The following is a 22,006-nucleotide window of genomic DNA, read 5'->3' as shown; positions in this document are numbered from 1 at the left end:
AACGAATAAGAGTGATGAGCCATTGCAATGGCGCCGACCAAACAAAAATTGAAGCAGCAATCTGTCGAGAGGATCTCGGGTAGAAGAGTAAGAATTCAACTGCCACTTGAAATGCTTTACATGGGGCGGCAAACAATTCATCTCAGTATGCTAAACTTGTTGGCGAAACCTAATAATTGTTACAGGTTACAACATTACCCGCTTCCACATCCTAGAGGGGGCATCTTCTATTTCGACCGTTTCACAATTTCGACAATACATATGTACAAAATCCGGCCATTCCTTTCCCCACCCCCAATCTTAAAACAGTAAATACAGTGCAAATTGGACCTTATTGGAGGAGAGGGTGAGTCAGTGTAGACCGTCCCTGCCTCTGCTCCAATACAACGGCATGGACGTTTTGGGCTTCTGCTGGCTGTCATAAGCCTTATCAAAAACCCGTGCCACGGGTGGCAACATGCTCGCTTGCTTTGAGATGCTAGTCATGGAATGTCTAGCTTCAGCAACAACGTCCCTGACTGACCTGCTTGGTGATGATCTGCTCGATCTGGGGGTAGACCAACTCATTGAAGGTTTAGAAAAGCAGATGTCCATGTTGGAGAGCTTTGGCTTCTTCGACAACGGTATTCGGTCCAAACTATTGGCGACATCTTTGGTCTCTGATTTTGGCGTCACAAGGGCTTCCTCACAATTTTTGCTCAACTTCAACTTCCGAGGTTTGAGCGCCTTTTGCAAAGGCTTTCTTGACCACTTCAGCAGAGGCCCCCGAGATTCCTTGCTTGCAATACCACACAAGGTTCGTGCAGCAGCTAACAGACTTGGGCACCGGCTCTCTGTCATGTAACAGAAACAGTTTCTGGGGATAAATGCAGGAATGAAACATCTAATAGAGGTAAACACCTCAGTGTATTTCTATTAACAACTCTCAACACTACTCTCTCTTTGAGGAGGCCTCAAAGATAAGAAAAAGCACGCAACCCTCATCACATGCCACTTAACACTAAAGAAAATAAAACAACCTCAAGGAGCTGCACAGATGAATTAGACCCTCTGGCAATAAGATTTTCAGAAGTTCTTTCGACCTCAAATGACCTGAAATCTCTTTTCCAAACTTCGAAAATGTGCACAAGACTCCATGTTAACAAAACGGGAAAGGCTTAGACCAAAAAAAAAAAAGTGGCAAAGGCCTTTTTCTTTCCTATCTTTTCTGCTTGGTTTGCAAAAGAAACTCTTGATTGATAGAATAATTTTCCAACTGGTAATGGTGGTCCACCACTATGATTAACTGAGGTCCCGTAACTAATGAGAGAGTGGTCATTGAAATCCACATAACTCGATCATTCTATTGCTTACCAGCTCTAGTTATGCATTATACAAAATTTTGGCAACAGTTTTTAGATGTTTAAAATTCCTCCCATCACACTGTCTAGAGTCAGCGAATCATATGTGACCATCAAACATCAAAATATTGCATAGAGATTATAGTTACGTAGTGCCTACTTTAAATATATAAAACTATGTTTAACATATTATCCTCCAATATACGACATAATTCGTGTATATCTATTACAACATCCTTATTCTATACCTGTCGTCCCCAGATACATAAAATCATGTGTTAGCAGACGAACAAACCAAGAAGATAGATGCTATATTTCCTAATAATGCAAATGGTAACTGAATCATACCATGAATCTCATTTTCTGTCTCAAGTCTAGATTGCGCTGCTCCATTTAACCAAACAAAGGCTGTTAGAAGGAGCAAGAGGATAAACTTATAGAACCTATAGAATCTGAACAATGCCAGAATGTCTTACCCAGAGTTGGGTTGGAGGGAAAAGAGCAAGTAGCAGAAGAAGATGATGCCCAGTCCCACGGCGGAATCCCAGAACATTCTCGAGAAGCAATTTTACTTGCCAAAATCCCTGCTTTTCTTTTTACAGAGGGAACCAAACCCTCGTTATAGGTGATAGAGTCCAAGTCTGTATAACAATCAGCTGAATTTGCAGCCAAAATCACAGGACTTGCTACCCTTACCCATCTACCCTGGCAAGTACTCCTACTAATGGACAATCTAGCGGCATCAGAATTATTCCGAGCATGTCCATTAAAAGCATGTGACCATGCAAAAGGCGGCAAGCAACCTCGGCGAACTATTTGCTTGCCTGAACGTAGATCAGACATGCTCTTTGAAGATAAAGCAGGTTTTGCAGCATCCAGGAGCAAGGAGTCCAAATCTTTAGTTTGAGGAAGTGACAATCTTCCCCATAGGTCTTTTGGAGTACAAAGTGGCAAATCAAGAGGATCCATAGAGGTCTCTGGCTTACCACAGGGGCCCTGGTTGTTATGAACAGAATTAGAGGAAAAAAACCGGGTAACTGGTCAGCTCTCACTGTATCAACCCAAATCCTAAGATGTTCACTAGTACAACAAATCCACCACATATTAGACTAATTATGTTTGTTCGAGCAGAAATATGCCATCAATTCCATAGCAAAGACTTATATGATCAATATCAAAAGCATGAAGAATAATTGGTCAAGTTACATATGCAAAAAGTCCACATGCATAGAGATCAAAGACGGCTCAAGTATGTGCACTCTCCCTGCGAAAATTCAAAATGAAAGTTCGAGAAATTTTCCTTTTCTTATAAATACTCCTCCAAACCTACCTCATTGGATGAAGAGGGGTCAACCGAGTACGTTTCCCTGAAATCACCCTCAGCACCACTTTCTGCAATGGACACGGAGCTTAACACAGAGGACATTTTCTTGTCTTCGCAAATGTCTATCTCAGCAATATTTTGGGATTGGCCTCGCCTCAGGGGCTGAAGCACAGAGAATGCCTTTCTAACTGATTGAGTTAATTTATCATCCGCATTAGCTGATTTCTTCCCTTTCTCTTTGCCTAAACTAGGGCATTTGCATGTACCCTCAAGGATGTCAATCAATGACAGGTCATCCACAAGCTTTGTAATATCACGATTATCTGACTTCAGACCATAGAACCCTGTCATTAATAGGATGTCCACGTTAAATCAATTTTAATACCTCTTAAAACATCACATTTCAGAAACTGTAAGCGACAGAGCCAACTGAAAATAAAGGACAGGTGACCAGCAAACCAAGCTACTATTTTGTGCCACATTAGCACTAACACTTATTATATGCCACTTGAAAAGCCAAACACTAGCATGGTAGATCGGAGGAATAGCTCGTCAGTAGCTTATGCCACTCCTTTTTTATAATTTTGATGAGTTAAGTCACTCTGTTGTTTAGTTATTTCTGGTTTTCAATTTTGCTCAGAAGAGAATTATATTAACCAGCAATGAGAACAACTCAAATCCTAGTGCAGTACATCATGCAAGAACTACATCAGAATGCTCTCGCCTAAACATCAAGTAGCGCAACATTGAAAGAACTAGCCTTAGTCCAGAAAAGCCAGCCAAATGAAGATTTTAGCAAATCCAGGTTTCCTCCAATAGAATTAGGATAAATGGCAAAGCTGTAGTTTTAGAGTCCGCAGGAATGAAACCCTGATAGAACTACAGTAGATGCTCTTGCCCAAAACACCTCAGTCCAGAGAAGCTGGCCAACTGAAAAACATAGCAAATCCATGCATTCTCCCATAGTATTAGGAAAAATGATTAAGGAGATGCAGATTGAGAGTCCTTAAGGATTTAGGCCTTTAAAAATCTTTGAAGCATCTGTTAGACTTTCTTTAAGCATTCACCATGGCACTAGTTATGCGATAAGAACTTGGGAATATCAAGATGAAAATAAGTACACTCGGTGATAGTAGATGATGATGATCTTTGCTTTCCTGTGGAAATAGCTGAGATATAACTCCTATAAATAGCAAAGATACGTATTGGTTCAGTCAATATATCCTGTGCATCTGTAACTTTGGAGTAGTCACATATGAAAGGTAAAAATTATGGTGAGTGCATGGGTACTGGTTGGTCCACAGGAATGGACAAGGGGGAGTAGGATATTCATTTCCAATGAAGTACAACAGCATCTATTAACTACCTCTCTTTCTGGCGATCGAAAAAATCCCTCAATGCACAAAACTCTAATTTCGGGGAACACACAACATTTTCTTAACAAGCTTATATCCAAAACAGCACCTTCTACAAGGAAATTACCAACATGCGAAAAAGTTCCGCAACCAGAGTTGGCATGCTTTGTTTCAAACTATTAAGAATCAAAAAGACTCTCCAGTGCCTATGTCTGAAACTGCCATGCCTATGAACATGCAATTGCTCATTACTCAGTTCTCAGCTTCCACTCTTTTCTTGAAGTGCAAGCCAAGAGTCCAGTTTCACTCTTAAGCAGGCTTGCAGACAATAAACTTATTAACAATACTATAAGAAGATAAGAGTCATTTGAAATGCTTTGGCTGTTGGCAATACAGTAATCTCACTCCTCTGCCAAAGATGAAAACTGGTTTAAATTTTTCTGAATGGGTAAAGCTATGATTAAAATGTAGAATAGCTGTACCTAGAAAATTGCTTCCTCCTGGAGAGACAGTGAAACTTGAAGAACAAGGCCTCATCACGAAAGAGTCATATCTATTCTTGACAGGGGCTTTGCTGTTTCTTCTATCACCCCGTTTACTGCCAACAGTCCTCTGTTTCCCCAAATGATTTTTCTCTGAGAAGTGGTGCAACAGCACATAAAAGTTGAAACATAATCAGTACTAGCTCGTACGAAAAAATATAGATTCGTACTAACTATACAAGCAATGACAGTACAAACCTTCAATAATGTCAAACTAAACCATTACTCAAACAACCTTTCAGGTATGACACATTCCATGACGCCATTACATGGGAAGAAGTATCTGGCATACTTTTAACCGTAATAGAAAACATTTTAATAAAAGGAAGTGGCAGAACCTAAAACAGAAGGAAATTCTCTGATCTCTATCATGGAAAATATGGTTTCCTTTGACTTTAACTCAAGATACATGATATGCATCTCCTGCTAAATTTATGAACTAGCATATAGCTAGAAGGCTGCAAAAATTAGGTAAAAATTCATATTCAGACCATCCAGAGAGTATGCTTCACTGAAGAAATCCTCTTATCAGCAATCAAAAAATGCCTTGTGAATACGAACGCCAAGGGAATCTGACTTACACGCTTACAGTCAACACTTTCAAATTGTGTCCCATGTACACCCATACTATCGAAGTTAACCCTCTAACATCAACATACTATAGAAAGCTGAAGTCTCATCCATTGAATAGAGCATTAGCAACTGAAAAGGCTGGATTAGAGTATGACCAAAAGAACTTCAATTTAGACAGCAAAAGTACTACTATCTTGGGACATTCAAGTTCCTAAAGTTAAAAGTTAACTTATTCGGGCACATATATGTGTTAACGGCAACTCATTGCTTCTACTTTTGACATTGGAAATATCAACAATTACCTAAAGAGCCACTTCTTGTCAAAGATTTATCTTTCAATCCCTTAACTTCATCAGCTAAAGTAATTGCTGAAGCATCTTCAACTTGAGTACTCCGTGCTCTCTTGGAGCATGTATTATTGTTCCTTGAAACTTTCCCTGCTTTCCATGGCAATCGAACATCTTCAGAACCAGGGCTACGAACAAAACTCACATCAGTCCTGGGAAGATCCTGAGTTACGTCTTTATTATGCAAATCCGGCAGCAGATGATTATGCCTATAATTTTCAGCTTCCGTACTTTTATGCTGGGAAGGCATGTCCAAAGCATTTACAGGAGTTGCCACATCTGGAAAGATAATGATAGAACAAGGTAACCCTTCAATGAGAACTAATAAGAGGAAAGCAACTCAATTTCATAGAAAATTTTCAAAGGAATGGTTGTTCTATTTCTCTCACAGAACATCCAAATAATGATGAAGGCCAGACTTTTAACTAACAACCAAAAAGATCAGAATAATAGACCACGAAAAACTGCAATGTCCATTTTTCATAGAGGAATAATATCCGGTCTATTTACCAGCGAGGAAAGGGAAAGATGCGCGCTGGGGATGTAAATGACTGCGACCAAAGGCAATCCAGCAGAAAGTCAAATCACTTTACGTAAGGACCCTTTCCGCCAGCTCTTTTTTGTTTTTCTCTTAACAGTTAAAATAGCCACTAGTGAGCAAACTTATCATATTAGCATCAGTTAGTAAAGCGACTTAAGTAATCTGAAAAGCATGAACTCCAGGTAGAGCCGCCGTTTTGCCTTCACATAGACTCGGAACTTATCCAATCTCCCCAGAGGAAGCACAAACGAGTAAATCAAACAGCATGAACCACTAATTTTTGCACATAATTGATAAAACCGAATCCAGAAAGAAAGTAAACCCTCCCTCTGGCTTTTAAACTCTCTAGACTACTCCAACCCTTCTCTCCAGCTATACAATCTCAAAACGGATTATACAAGCAATTGGAGGAATCAAAACCGCCCAACCGAAAGAAATGAACCCAAAAAGACACTCACCTTTCTTGTCAGCAGCCATGCCGCACGGCCTGATCGGAGGAATCCCGACCACGCGGTCCGAATCGCTGCCGCGAGGTTCGACCTTCTTCGCCGCGACGCCAACGCCAGCTCTACTGACAAACCCGTCCGACCCCATAAGCTTAGAGACTGCAGCCGCCGCAACATCAACTGGATAAGGAAGCTCCACCGCGTCCATCACGGCCCTCCCACGAGGCCTGGAAACCCTAGCACCATAGATCCCGGGCGATCTAACGAGAAGAAAGGGCCGGCCAGGTTACAAGGCGGACGGCGACAGAAGCATCGGCGAGTGAGGAATTCGACGGGAGGGTGGAGACGACCGAGCGGCGATGGAGGTCGGGTGTCGAGAGCGCATTTTTGCGGCGAAGTAAAAGAGACGACAGGGAGAGAGGACAGATGGTTTCTAGGGCACGAAATTGGGGAAATTGGGAGGTATTTATAGTTTTCGGGAAAAGCAGAGAGGCGGGGTTGTGGGTTTTCCGGTGCGGAGGGGTGCAGTATGATCAGATGCACGCGCCACCGGGTGTCGAGCAACGCGTCGTGCGCTTTTTGGCGTGGCATTATCCACAAATGGGAATGGTCCGGCCCACGTAAGCACGCGCGCAAGCAAATAAGCTGAATTGGTTTTTTCCCCCATTTTTAATGTTTTATTTCTCCGACCAAAAAAAAAAAGGTTTTATTTCTTTATTAATCAATTATCCTTAAAAAAAAAAAAAAGATCCTCGTTCATTTACTTCCTTAGAAATAATAATCACCCTCTTTCTTTTTAGGCTCTCAACATTATTAATTTTCTTGAACCCGAGCAAAGTCATTAAACCGCTTTGTTTGAACTCTTGGACGTAAATTTCGGGATTATTCCTTTTGGATGAAGGGAAGAAAAATATTTTCTCTTAAATTAGAAAGAGATGATGGAAAAGGTAGACTCCACGTCGTTTTCTGATGGTTACCTCTAAGTAGAGTTGTATAGTAGCGTCCGGCGCCAGGGTGAATCATCGGAGCTTTGGCTCATGCGTCGTCGACATGTGCTTCGCACAATGTCTTTGAACCGACATGTCGGCGACGTACCCCCGGTTGAAAGATACTATGCGAATTATTCAACTTTGCCACGAGTGCATCCCACTTGAGTTACAAATTTTCAACGAAAATTCAAGTTGACATATGGGTAATAGGTAAGTCTAAGGCTCCGTTTGTTTCTCGAAAATGAATGATCTAGAAAATATGTTTCCGGTGATGATCGCTCATATTGTTTAAAATAATTAGCCAATGAAAAATATCTTCATCATCGACAACGACTTATGTATGAATACTTTTGTGGACGATAAAAATTAAACGTTTGTTCATTCATTTTGTAGATAATACGCGTGATCATTTTAAACCCGGCCACATTACTTGATCGAGTGGCGTAAGGCTTGTAAGGCTTACTCCCAAGATCTTTGGATCCCTAGCTCAGATTAGAAACTTAATTACCGCATAAGTACCTCGTCATTCTATCTATCCCAATGATTTTATACTTAAAACGCCAATAAATTGGATAAAGGCTTAGAATAAGAATGTTAACAGGTAATAATAATAACATAATAGATAAATACACTAAAAATCTTAAATTTTGTTACGAAAGTACAATCGAATCCTAAAACTTTCAAAAAGCGTAATCAACTAAAAACTTTTCATGAAAGTGCAAGTGAGTCATTGATTGCACTTTTTGAAAGTTTTAGCATTCCATTGCTTTTTTACGACAAGGTTTAGGACTTAACACACAACCGCCTCTGAGGGAAAAAAAAAAGAAGAGGAAAAGAAGTCCAAAATATGCTAAAAATGAAAGAATTGCCCACCAAAATTCAATTTTCCAATAATAAAAAAAAAACTGCGAAAAAATTCAATTCAAACCCCAAAAGCCATACATTCAACCCAAAAAAAAAAAATCAAATAAGAGCTTGAAATGCCCTCATTTATCAAATAATGGCCTAAAGTGAATCTTATTTTAAATAAATGTTCAAAGTGCCATTATTTTGTCAAATAAGGGCATGAAGTGGTTATGTAGTCTCGGAAAAGGTCTCACTTCACAGGCATTTTTGTCATTTAATTTTATGATTTTTTTTTTGTTTTTTAAAAAGTTAAAAAAAAATTGAAAAAAAGATTCCATCATCTTAATCACCTTGAAGTTTCACACATCCAACAACCGCAACCCACCATGGAAGACCACCACCACCACCGTCACCATCGCCCTCGCCGGAGTCTCCGCTTTGCCTCGCACCGTAGCGACCACCTCGAGGCCCTATCTTTTCTACTCGTTCCCTTCGTCAATCCCAACATGAACCCCGGAAGTTGTGCATTTTCTCCCTCCTCACCCCCTCCTCCCGTTGGCCCTTTGCCAACGCCGCCAACAAATCTTCCCTCTCGTCGGTAGTCTCCCGCCTATGGCCGCAGCCATATGATCGGTGGGGTGTCAATGACACTGGGTGAGGGCCGATCTAGGAGAAGGTTGTGGCCCTCTCTCAATTTTGGCGAGGGCCTTGGTCGGCAAGGTCGTTGACCCTTGTCGAGGTGTCAATGACCCTGCTGATCATCGCCGGCGCCCCACCGGTGGTGGCTTGGTGTACATAGGTGGTGGTCGTCGTCCATGTTGGTCTCGGCGGTTGGCTATGGGAAGGTGATGAAGACGATGGATCTGTTTTTAACTTTTTTATTTTTTTTTGGCCATTTTCTTAATTTTTAAAATATAAAAAAGGGAAAAAATCGTAAAGATAAATAACGAAAATACTCCTAAGGTTGGCTTTTCTGAGACCACATGACTATTTCACGTCTTTATTTGGACAGTTATGCCACTTTAAACTATTATTTAAAATAAATTTCACTTTAAATTTATATTTAAAATAAATTTCACCTCTGAAAAAATGAGCCCACGCAGTCACGCACCCAAGCCCTTATTTAAAAATTTAAAAGAAAAAAAAAACCCAAAAGCCGTACCGAAAAGAAACTACCACAAAACCATACAAAACACCAGAGATCTTGCGACACAAATTTCCCTCTCCAATGCGCTCGAAATTCGAGTGATGATCGGAGCAGCGACCACTCAGGTCCCTCAGCAGCTCCCTTCCCCCCCGCCGCGGCCGCCGCCGCCGCTGCAGCAGCAGCAGCAGCAGCCGCAGCCGCAGCAGCCCGCGTCTGACGCCTCGATCCGGTTCTCCCCCTCTGTCCGCAACGCATTTAGGGTGGCCGCCATCGCCCAGTGGTTGTCTCTCTATCTCAGCGCCGACAAGGGCTCCGGCTCGTCGCCATCTGGCGATATTCCCATGGAATTCCTGAATTCGTGCCTTTGTCTCGCCAAGTACGTCCCAAGTCACACTCCCACGTGTGTCGAAGCGGTTTTTCGTAAAAGCCTGGGGGAGGATTTAGCGTAGCATCCTCGTTAACGTCGAATAGCCCGAGTGTCTACTAAAAGTTGTGGCTATCGTGTAGCATCTAGAGCTTTTGAGTCTGTTTCAGCTGGGAACTTTCTGCTGAACTTCTTTCTCGATGGATGTTTTGCAACAATCATGTGTACTCCCGACCCTTTTCAGTGTATATCCATAAATGTGAGAAAGAATGGTGTCGTGATTGTGGTGGATGTGGATATTAGTATCAACATTGTGTGGATTGTTTGTTTCTGCCACATTCCTCTGTCGTCCTCCCCTTTTTTCACCCGCTTTGTCTTCCGTTATTTTCTTTTGGCTCACTGGCTTCATTGATTTCGAGAATCAGAGGCATTGACTATGCTGTTGCGAAAAATGAGGTTCTTCCCAAAGCTCATGAGTTACCCGCATTACTGAAAAAGGTAAGTTTGGTCACAAACTGTGCTTGCGATGACTTTCGCTTTCCACCTTCTTCTTGCAACTAAGTTTGCTCGCTGGGTCTCCGATAGCGATATTGATTAATTGATTGTTCCATCAAAATAGCATGTGAACAGGTTGCTTTTGTTAAACTGTAGCTTGATTAACATTTTGAATATGTACTTGCTAGTGAGGCGGAACTTAAGCTTAGTTCTTTTGCGCACACCCGCCTGCACGTGCTTTGTGCAATTTGTGTTGTTTTGTGGTCGTGTCTATTTAGGTTTTTGATTCAAGAGTATTGTGTTAGGACGATGATTGAATAAGTTAAGGGTATTGATCATGAATTGTTGAATCCATGCAATGATCGTCATTTCTTAGTTCTGTTGCTATGCATGCTGTCAGCAAGATCGCACCCTCATGTTGCTGATTTTATTGCTAGCAGAACTCCGAACATTTTTCTCTCTGAATGAGATTTGTAGAACCTTTCGAGACGTAGTGCAAATGTGGGCTATGGCTTTTACTTGAGTCCCCGATTACCAAAACTATGAAATGGCTGCACGTCATGCAAGAGGAGAAGGTGTTTTGTACATCAGATACTATCATGTGGCAATGACACGTGTTGAAGCAAGTAAATCAGAGACCATATGATCTGAAACTAAAACGCCAAATTGGTTGGAATTCCTGTCACGGGACATTGTAATTGACTTGTTTAGCCTTGTCAGTGATGCAAACAATAAATGAAATACTTTCTCTATGTAAGAGAGAGTTCTACCCACTTTGGATATGGCTCCTCTCTCTCTCTCTCTCTCTCTCTCTCATGCGCGATTGAAATGTACTTAATGTAAGTCTCATCAATTGATACCCGATATTCTAAGATTGAGTGTCTGTTTATACAATCTGCTGATTATTCATGCTTCCACCAACAAGACCAACATTGCTATGAAACAATAGTTCTCCATAGTATGTGCACATGATAAAGACCTACATTTATCATTAAAGGGGAATTGATAAGAGAAGGATGACTTGAACATTTTCTGTTGACATTCTTGGCTGACTAAGCTGTCTGCATTCACATTTTGATGTGCTCATCCTTTTAGAGTATTACCCTCATGATCTTTCATTTTCCCAGCAACAGGGCTGGCTGTTTGCCTGTTTGCAGAGACCAATTTGTGGCTCCTTATTATGTTTATCCATGGATTGAGGTTGTTAAGATGATTTTCTCATTAAAGGCGGCATATATGCAGTTTGCTTGTTCTTCGAGGAAATTTCATGTTTCTGGTGGCTCTAATACGAGTATACTGCAGCCTGTGTGGATGGCTTCTTTTTTAACTTGGGGCATATTGGTTTTCATTTGCATAAAAATGTTGGATGTGACTAGCAACATTATTACAGTAGTATTATCTTCTCTTAACTATGAGAATTATAGAAAGTAGTTCATTTTGATTACATTTACGGTAAATCATGGCTTCTTTAAGAGGAAAACAAGAAAAAATTTAAGCCCAACCAAGAAAGAAGTCAGAAACACCATTCTCTCGATTTTGGCTTTTCGCTTTTAAGTTTTAAACTGTTTGCTTTTTGGTTGTGACTGTGACTATCTGTTAGTGTTTGATGCTATGTTATCTTATCAAAGACTAATCCAATCTTCTTGTGTGTTATCTAGCTCTGCCTTCTTAAAGATGATGGTTCCTATCTTGCAATTCTCATGGTTCTGATGATCTCTGTTAAGGTACTTAATTTGATTTGACTCGGAGCATCCTTAATTTTATGTTTCACAGCCAATAAGTGGCTTTTATGGGTTATTTCCTTAATCTCATTAGAATCCATTTCTATTTGTTATACATTGTAGAGTGCATGCAAATTTAAGTGGTTTTCAGAGAAGGATTGTCAAGAGCTCCTTGCCCTTTTTGATGAAGTAGGCTCTTTTCTGTTCTTAAACCACTTGCTGTTATAATTGTAATACTGGGTTGTTGACTTTGCTTGCAACTGCTTATATTGCATATAGATTGGGAGAAGCTTTCAAAGTCCAAGAGACACTAGTGTCGGAAGTGCTGCCTCTTCTTCCCTAGTTTCAATTATTATGGGAAGGTAAAGTCTTTAATGGTTGTGTGATTTTCCATGCTTCTCAATTATAATATGTTTCAAGTCCTTTTTATTTATTTATTTATTTTTTTTTTTTTGGGGGGGTGTTACTTGCATGCTGAGCCGCATTTCTTGTTTCTCATCAGACAGTGATTTGTTCCTGTCATAGTTAATTTGTCCGTTAAACAGTACAGTTGATTGAATAGCTTTTATTAGCCTTCTAGAAGAACTAAGTTCAACCTGGTAGCTATGGGCTGTTTACCTTTTAATTAATTTCATAGATCTAGGTGTCCCTTAGTTTGTCGCTTGTAAGTGCAATTTTTATATCAAAACCTGAATGTTGTTTCAAGTTCTATGCATTGGATGTTCAGTTGAAGAACAGTATGAATACATTTGCTTTTCCATTGTACATTTATTGAAGAAGGGTCTATGTAACTATCAGTTGCCACTGAGATGTTCAGGTTGATCTTAATTTCTTTACCACTGATCATTCAGGGCATTGCTTCCTTACTTTCCTCTCTTTATCTTATATTATCACAGATTCTATCCACAGCTGAAGATGGGCCAAATTCTTACTTCGCTGGAAGTAGAGGTAGCACTCTTAGCATTTTCTTCTATGATAATTTTTTAGGGCCACCATCACTATAAACTTGCCTTTCTGGTTGGTTTGCAGCCTGGATATGGAGCATTGGTCAGTGATTTTCACATATCTAAGAGTGTGGTGCACTCTCCAGAAGATAAAATAGTAAGCAACCTCTGAATCTACCAGTATAGTTATGTAAACTTAACATAGCACCATTCAGACAACTCAACAATGATTCTTTCTATGCATTGAGGAGCAACTTAAACATGCTGGCATGAGGTGTTTGCTAAAAGTGAGATGAATGACTGCGCATTGATTGCTGCACTGGAGTGTCTCTACATATAAAAAATATCATGATAATCTGTCGCATGCAGGACTCTTAACTCTTCACGAAGGGGGAAAAGATGTTTTCCTGATTCTATTTGAATCTTTTCTTAGAAAATTAGAGAGAGCCTATATGTTTCTGTTCAGAAAGACTGAAACGAGAGAATAAAATAGGAAAAGAATGTAGAGGTGGGGTTAGGATCCAAGTTTTCCCTTTGTCCTGATGGGAATTTTCTTTTTGTTGTCTGACTTCTTGATGTTGACGCCTTTTCTATAATTTGAACCAATGAGATATGCACTCGTCTTTTGGCTAGCAATTATGAGATTTATAGTCTTCAGCCACAGGTAGTCCTGAATCTTTCACTTCTTTTTCTTATCTTGACATAGCAATTCTGTATGATTGAGATATTTGCACTTTGTTCAGAGTCACTGCAATTTCGATAGAATAAAAGAGATCTTTTCATTTGCTTCCTTCCCTTTGCATGTATAAGTAATTGAGATATTTAAATTTCTCATTTGGCTTTGATGTATACATAAATTATTGCCTACATATGTGTTTTAAGTCAAGTGGATTATTTGTGTCATAAAGAAATTTATTTTTCCACTATCAAAAGAGTGATTTGGTTGACATGAAAAATAAAGGATTTCGAATCCATCTTCTTATGCTAGTTCGCTTATTGATGATCATTAACTAATTCATGGTAGAACTGATTAGAAACACAATACAACCAATCAGAAATGTCATGAAATCCCCCGCTCTTGGGGGATGTCCTCGGCGTCGAGGAACATGTACTAGGGTGCATCCCATTGTCAGAAAAAAGACATCGTATGTATCGATAACCAAATATTTGTATTTTGTACATGAAGATATGATCTGATTGATCTATCTTATCTATAGAAATGGACATCATGTAATCAAAAGGATCTATCTTATTGAGAAATCCATGTCTTACTCCGTAAGGTTTAGGGAACATACGCTTGTAATGCATTGTATGTCCCAGAATAGGTCCCATTCTTCTACCCTTTCCCGGGAGTCGATGAATTATTAAATCTTGGATGGAAATTTCTTTTGCCCATTTCTCTCGGTAATCTATTATTAACAACTTCTTTCCAACTCCTTTCATTGTAAAGGAAAGAAAAAGGAATAGGATATTCTAGATTTACGATTTCTCTCAAATATCAAATAAGAGAAAGAAACAAACATAAAACTATTGATAGATCCTTACGATATGTTCCCTATGGTAACTGGGCTCATGAATTATGGTCAACAAACAGTACGAGCTGCAGGGTACGTCCGTGTATTTTATCATCAACTTGATGAATTAATTTCAAGATATAAGGCTTTCCTATTATAACAGGTTGTTCAAAAGGATCTCCTGTTCTTACATCAAATATTCTGCTTTTTCCTGGATACTCGGGTTCAAATACCCACAGATTCGCTGTTTGCTAACTGGCTTCATATAATTCAGAAAACGCTAGTTTTCTCGAAGCCTCTTGTTCATATATCTCATCAAATGGTGCTATTAGATAATCTCGTAGATCCCCCACTAACTTGAGCGAGCATTCAAATATCTGTCCTACTTTCATTCGTGAGGGTACTCCTAATGGATTGAAGACACTAAATCACCACCTCCCAAGTCAAACTGGTGCTTGCTGTTGCTCCAGGGGCTGTTGCACCAGTCGCGAAAGCATAGATGTTCTTATTTGGACATCCTGTTTGGGCTATTGAATTTATGTTTTTAATTTCCTGGCATGGATATTGGCTGCTTTCTCATCCTTCTGTAAAATTAGAACTTGACGTCAAGTCCTTCAAACAGATATCTTGAGATAGGAATGACAGAATTTTTGCTGCCAAACTGTCTTGCTTGCAGAGGTTACTTGTAGCACAGACAGATAACATAGAGACATCTGCATGTATCGTAACTCCTCCACAAGTAAGGTGCGACCTTTTCCTGATTCAGTTAACTTCCGAAATGTGATTTGTTTGAGTTATTCTAATGTCATTATCTTCTTGGTTCGGTTTTGTAGCTTTCTACTGAATGGAAGCGGAGTAGGGAGAAGGACCAATGCCTCTGTGGTTCGTGTCTTTCTGAATGCTTTAGAGGAACTCAATGTATTATTGAGGCAATAAAATTGAGATAAGGAATTATTTGGTTTTTCTGTTCCTTTTAATCGGAAATGTTATATTTTATTCCCTTGGATGCTGTTAGGATACTGGAGCTCAGATGCCTAATGATGTCAGTCAAATGCTTAAGTACGGCACAAACCTTCTCCAAGCTGTTGGCCAGTTCAATGGTATGCTTGAGTAAATATTTTTCCCCTCCCACCTTTTTTGTTTGGTTTCTTAAAGAAAGCCTCGCCAAGTGACATTTTTAATTTTGTGAAAAGGTCATTATGTGATAATCATTGCCCTTATGAGTGTGGCATCGCCACCTGATTCATCAACACTATCAGATTATGTTCCACCAACCATTGCTGCAGCAGATTCCGGTGCGTTGTCCAAGAGAAAAGTTTGGTTGATGAAATTTTCTTTGCAGTTGCTGCATTTTCTCATTCGATGAGAACAAGATGTTCCACTGCCTAATAGAATGGTTTTTTCTTGCTTTTGTCTCCATATTTCAGACTCCGACTTAATAGAGGTGGCATCTCGTATATGTCTCAATTGCCCCATAAGGTATGCCTGATGTATTGTCAACGTTGTTTTTCTTTTTTCATCCAATGTTGTCAACATTGTTACTATGTTATTTTTAGTTCTTTTTTAGTTGCCTTTGCTTGGTCTATGCTTGGGCTAGTCATGCACTAAATTTGAAGTAGATTAGGATTCTGAAAGGATGAGTCACCGTGTGTTTAATTTGAAGTAAGTCTTGGACTTTCGGATGATATGAAAATAAAAGGTGTAGAACCACGATTCTTTGACAAATTTATTTGGAAGGGGAATTATGCTTTTCTTACATGCTTTGTTAGATGTCGGTGCCACAGGTCATAGTTGTTGCTTCCTTAGTTATAGTATGTTTAATAGATAACAATTACTCATTTGATTGATATGATCTGGGCTGCTTGTGGGAAAGTAAACTTAGGTGAAAGACGTGCCTCTGACGACTACTGATTACTGCCTTTAGAGAGTTGATGTCAAATTCTTCCTGCTTATGGGACAATGATTCTATAATACCTACTGTGCACATTACTTACAGATTGTTAGGTACTTGTCTGTCCCACAATTACTAAACTGTATGATGGTTCATCATGGAAGCTTGATTCTATGAAATTTAGGTTTTTACTGCCTATGCTGATTTTTTCTTCCTTCTCCTTGGAAATGTGGTTTGATTTATATAGCCGACATTGTTCATCTTTAGATTCCTGTGTTGATTTTTTTGAAGCTATTTCTATATTTGATAATGCCGTATCCTTCCCATATTAAACAGCCGGACCCGTATCCAGTTACCTGTTAAAGGACAGTCCTGCAAACACCATCAGGTGAGTGGTCATTTCACCGTCCTATGATGGTAATGTAAAGCATAGTTTATTGGAAATTTTCTCAGTTTTTCTGGAACATCGGGAGAATATTAGGGAAAATGATTGGGTGTGCATATGTGCCTCATATTTTTGGTGGTTTTTTAACATCATGAGCTCTTTGAAGGTTTAATTGTCGATTTTGGCTTGCCATAGCCCTAGTACATTGATGGCAGAACTATAAAGCTTTTCGTCATCTCTTTGCTTGATTGCAAGTTGCTGGTTGTACACAAAAATCTTTCTGTTGTTGCTCATTACCCGAAACTGTTAAAAGTGTCATGACAATTGCTTGATATGGTAGTGTTGATGAAGGCTAAAAGTTCATGTTGATTTTGGAATTACTTTGGCCTCCTTCCCAGCTACTTCAGTAATATGTGATGTGGCTTTTGTAGTGTTTCGATTATAGTAATTTCCTCAGCATAAATTCAAGGAAACCATCTTGGCGCTGCCCCCATTGCAATCAACCTGTCTGCTTTACCGACATTCGTGTTGATCAAAACATTCTGAAGGTAACTTGGTACTTGTTGTCATCTTCCATATAGTATTTTTGAAGCAATAAGGTGCATCTCTGTGCGCTCTCAATCATGAATTTCTTATTTTCAGTATTTTCTGTCTGACAGGTCCTGCAAGAAGTGGGTGATGACATTTCTGAGGTGATAATCACTGTTGATGGTTCATGGAAGGCAGTTATGGAGTGCAATGATGATCTGTATGAGACTCCCAATGAGACCCTGAGCTGGCTTAAACAAGGGTCTGAGCAGCAAAAATCTACTGTTTCTCCAAATACCATTCCCAATGTTTTGGATCTAACAGGGGATGATGATGAAATGGATGGAGCCTTTACTTCTGAACCTGAAGACAGGAAACCTTTGCAATCTGATTTTTTGATTCAGAGCCTTCCAACAAATCCATCTTTGCCATCTACATTAAACAACAGTCGCACTGTAACCCAACTTGCTCATTCAACATCAAACGCTGGGCAGGAGATGCAAATACATGGGGGTCTACCTCAGGCAATCTCTCCTATTGCCACTTCGCCATTGGCTTGTGCCGTCTCTCCCACACCAGCTCAAGATGCTCAATTTCTTGGAAATGCTAATTTCATGGACTCTATGATGCAAACTCATTTGTCTGCTCCCAACAATCTACAAATACAACAGTCACCAGTTGTAAATACAGCTGTTGGAAATGAATATAGGAGTATGCCCTCCATACTTAGACATGCAACTCTAGGAATGCAGGCCCCCCCAGCCCATGCTCAGACGCCAAGCCCATTGCAGCGATTACAGGGTATGATGTCGCCGGGTGGTCCTTCCATGTCTCCGCAGCATGCAATGTCTACAATTCAGCCTCTAGAAGGTTTTGGAAGTGGAGGAATGCACTTGGAGAGGCAGCAGCATATTCCTAGACATCCTGTGAATCCCCTTCAAGTCTCGAACATCTCTCCATCAGCATTGGTCCGGAGCTCATCAATGCAGGTTTGTTTTTCCCTTGTTGCATGTTCCTAGATTGGGAAGACTCCAGCCAGTTATTGTCATTAATATGTAATAAAGACATGAACGGAAAGGTTATGTTTTCTTGTCTGATACATTTTCTACTAAAACGTTACTATCAGGATCGATTCTCCACGGGGCAATCAGTCCAAATGCCTGTGATGGTGCGCCCGTCTCCTGGTCAACTCCAAGGTCGTCCTAGAACGCCCTCTGGACCATTCCAAAACTCGCACCGGCAGCAGGCTCTGAACCAGGTGAATCCACGATCCACTACCCATTCTCTAAGCATGAATAGACCAATTCCTCCTCGCACTCCAGCTTCAGTGGGTCAAATTCCTGGTTCATCGAGGTTCTGGCCTTCTGCTCAACAACCAGCCATGCCTGCGCAAACTCCGGTGCCGTTGCAGGATCAGCCCTCGAGAGTGGGGACCTCTCTACTTGATAGTTTCTTGGCATCAGCAGGTGACCAAGGAGCTAACCCTGGGGTACATGCTCCCACAAGTGGCGGCGGTACTGGGGAGTTGTCGGCAGAGCAACACTGGCGTCCTACACGTCCAATGCGCGGAAGCATCTCTGGACAGTCGCAGTTGGATAATAATCTCACTGTGATCCGGCCAACCCAACAGGCTCAAGCTACTCCAGCCCCATCCGCTGTGGGTTCAGCCTCACCTACGGTTCAGCCTCACCCTCGGGGTCCAAATCCTATGACTGGTGGCAGAAGTCATCTGGGTTACCCATCAGGTACTCAGTGACCAAGCTCGATCATCATGCCACGACGACTGCCCATTAGCAGATGAAGGACCGATTTTGGATTTAATGGTGGCTGGTAGTTTTTTGCAGCGTGTTCGCAACCATAGGCATAGGTCATCCGGGTGCATGCGCAGGTCTTTACCCGGTGTAATGATCGATGTAATAATTTAGCCCTGTAAGATGTGTGCGCAGTTATATCTATAGTCAACGTCGTCTTTCTGGCTATTGATAGGGTCTATCCTTTTTCAGACAATTTCTTGGTTTTTTTCCTTTTCAATTTCATGTTTGTTGGACGGTCCATTTGTAAAATTATTTCTCAATGTAAAGATCGAAATCGAGAAGCTTTCGCCTCTTTTTTTCGACTCTAACAAGAAATCAAGGTAGTGGGTAATAGAAAATCCTTAACTAGAAAAATTATTCTCTCTGGATCACACCCTTGATATGATAAGATTCTATCGCATTGTTCACGATAAGCATCCTAAAATTCAGTTTTCCATTGGATTGTTTTGCTTATTTCACAAAAAATTAATAATTTAAGGATTATTTTTTCGAAAATGATCATTGTCTAAATATATTCGTGGACAATAAATATTTAATTATTGTTGTAAATTACATAAATTATCATTTTTCGCGAAATATTTGTTAGTTCATTCATTTTCTAATGGAATAGACCTTTGATGTTTTGATTTTGATATTATTGAGGAAACAAGTTGTTGAAAAGATTAAACTTGTTTTTAACCTCATATATATGCTATATTGAGAATTTGTAATATGTATATAATTTTGTGGAAATATATAACCTGCTTTTGGAATTATATGCATATGAACTGCCGTATTTGAAAATAATGAGAATTGTAGTACTTTTACTATTCACATGACAGCGTAATTCATTGATAATTTCGACCGTATGAGTACAAATGTTCGCCGAAAGTAAATGATTTATATTTGAAGTAGTACGTATATTATGAATCGAAGTATTGAATTTCGTTATGGTTTTGTAAATATGCATAGTGGGTGCTTCTGGAGGGGGTGTACTCCTTTCTCCCTCATGAGTCTCCTTACCTCTCGGTTCATCTCTCATGCAACTAGAGGATCTTCAACTGATCAAATGGGAAGCTCATCAAATCTGCTAAGATATACTACTCACTGATAGCTGTGGTTGCTTACCTCATTCCTTTCAATGCCCTTTTCGGTTCTTCGTCTAATAGGACGAGAGCGATATCAACGATTTTTGTAGTTGCTGTTTGGATGAGTACATTTGAGATAGTTGGAAATATATACTTTGATATCGGGTTTGTGGTTGAGACTGTGTCCTTTGAGTGGAAGGACGGCCGTGTCATGTCCCCACATTTTATGGTTTTAGGGGTAACACGGGTACCCACTGATCATTGGTGGCACCAATATACCTCACGACAGAGGCTGCGAGGCTCACTCTGATGGTAATCATTTCGTTCTTGTTGTTGTATGCTTGTTTCTTCGTTCTTCTTTTTGTCATATGCTTGTTTCGAATGAAACTTTTCTGTTAGTGGGTGTTGGATTGATTACCGGGCTTGTTGTTTCATTGGGTGGTTCCCATTAAGGGTTCTTTGTGGTGGTTGTTGTTGTTGTTTGGAGTTAAGTTCGACTCGGGAGTGATTACTGTTTCATTGGGGCTTTCTTTTCTTTTCTTTTCTGATCGCAAATTGGGGCTTTCTTTGTGGTTGCAGGGGATGTGTTGTTTCATTGTGTGGTGGATGCGATTTTGGCCGCTCTGGGGCTTCCAGATATAGGGCAGATATTCGCTGAGAATGATCCCAAGTGGAAGGGTGCACCTTCATCTGTTTTCATCAAGGAAGCTGTGAGTTGACCTGACGGCCCCTTCTTTGTTTAACATCCACGTAACGGGGCTGCTTCGTTTTCTGAAAATAATTCCAGACTTCTCACGGTTGTTTTCTCCCTGGAAGGTGATCTGATAAGATGATGGCAGTTGGCACTGCGTAGTTCATCAATTGAGCATTTCACTGGGATTTCTTGTTTACAAGATCCTTCCCCGGCCATCTTGATTGGGCATGGTTAATTTTATTCTGCTGTTTGCTTGAGGGTAGTTATCTGCTGCTTGAGTGTCGTGTGCTGTGTATGAAGGAATGAAGCTTTAGGTGGAATACTTTTTTGGGCTATTGTAGTGGTCGACCTGAATACTTATGTACTTAGGCCCATTCAGAGGCATGAATCAGAGGTCAAGATGATCAAGATAGTTTCACTAGTAAATTTCTCTCCTTTACTGCAAGGTGCGAGTGTTTTAGAAGGTCAAACTTACTGTTGGCATTGTATGATCTTGCTCTTCTTAGTTGGTATACTTTCCCAGAATCCTTGTATGAGGACATGAAGGGGCTCTGTGTTGTTTCCTGCTGTGCCAGCATGTAACTTCTGACCTTTGAAGTCTTCTCCTTATCAAGTGTAGCAGAACTTAAAATATTTTTACTCTAGGAATAGTAAGAATTAAGAACAAATCGACTTGCTAGATGATGATCTTAAAAGTTTGTAGTCTTGCCCCCCGCAGAGGGCTTTATAATGTTGTAGGGAGTTCCTGCTATCATGTGCATTCCCACACTCGTCTGTGCAGCTTTTGGTAGTATAGTCATTGTATTCCACCTCCTGCTTGTGGTTTGTAAAGATTAGCAATTTAACCATGTTAGCTTGTGTGATGGTACCTTCAGGTTCGGCTCATGCACGAGGCAGCAAGTTATGAGAATGGAAACTTGGATGCAAACCTTGGTTCTCCAGAGACCAAAAAGTCAGCCCGCACAAGGAAGCTATCGGGGAAAGCCTCGGTGAGCTGCCCGGAGCAGATACGACCGCTGTTAACCTTAAAGCCGAAAACTCACGAGTAGGCCGATAGCCTCGGAGAAAACCGGAGTATTGCAGCTCATACTGTGGTTCTCCTTATGCGGAAGTGAAGGGTATGCAGATGTTAAGTTTGA

At 40.4% G+C, this 22,006-nt stretch overlaps 2 protein-coding genes and 1 pseudogene across 3 annotated transcripts; 2 read left to right on the top strand and 1 right to left on the bottom strand.

Moving 5' to 3' along the window:
* Positions 1–77: 77 nt before the first annotated feature.
* On the bottom strand, positions 78–6,921 carry LOC115746419. 2 transcript variants are annotated; one of them, XM_030682171.2, is made up of 7 exons: positions 6,481–6,921; positions 5,437–5,760; positions 4,502–4,654; positions 2,671–3,008; positions 1,817–2,336; positions 1,689–1,724; positions 78–833 (listed from the first exon to the last, which is right to left on the bottom strand). In XM_030682171.2, exons 1-7 carry the CDS (start codon positions 6,674–6,676, stop codon positions 352–354), a joined length of 2,049 nt encoding a protein of 682 aa, XP_030538031.1. In that variant the 5' UTR covers positions 6,677–6,921; the 3' UTR covers positions 78–351. The 2 variants fall into 2 exon arrangements, with proteins under 2 accessions (XP_030538031.1, XP_030538032.1); XM_030682172.2 differs by lacking the exon at positions 1,689–1,724.
* A 2,630-nt stretch (positions 6,922–9,551) lies between these two features.
* Positions 9,552–19,406, top strand: LOC115746429 (E4 SUMO-protein ligase PIAL2-like). Its single transcript, XM_030682186.2, has 16 exons — positions 9,552–9,826; positions 10,240–10,312; positions 11,968–12,033; positions 12,154–12,219; positions 12,310–12,392; positions 12,927–12,978; positions 13,060–13,131; positions 15,165–15,232; positions 15,322–15,370; positions 15,504–15,588; positions 15,682–15,783; positions 15,916–15,967; positions 16,716–16,767; positions 17,196–17,312; positions 17,424–18,281; positions 18,419–19,406. The coding sequence occupies exons 1-16, from the start codon at positions 9,552–9,554 to the stop codon at positions 19,046–19,048; spliced, it is 2,700 nt and encodes an 899-aa protein (XP_030538046.2). The 3' UTR covers positions 19,049–19,406.
* A 1,009-nt stretch (positions 19,407–20,415) lies between these two features.
* Positions 20,416–21,982, top strand: LOC115746458 (annotated as a pseudogene).
* Positions 21,983–22,006: the final 24 nt, after the last annotated feature.

This window comes from Rhodamnia argentea, chromosome 3 (assembly GCF_020921035.1).
Source record: "Rhodamnia argentea isolate NSW1041297 chromosome 3, ASM2092103v1, whole genome shotgun sequence".
Taxonomy (NCBI): domain Eukaryota; kingdom Viridiplantae; phylum Streptophyta; class Magnoliopsida; order Myrtales; family Myrtaceae; genus Rhodamnia; species Rhodamnia argentea.
The sequence above is the reverse complement of the archived record's forward strand: the minus strand, read 5'-3'. Positions and strand labels throughout refer to the sequence as shown.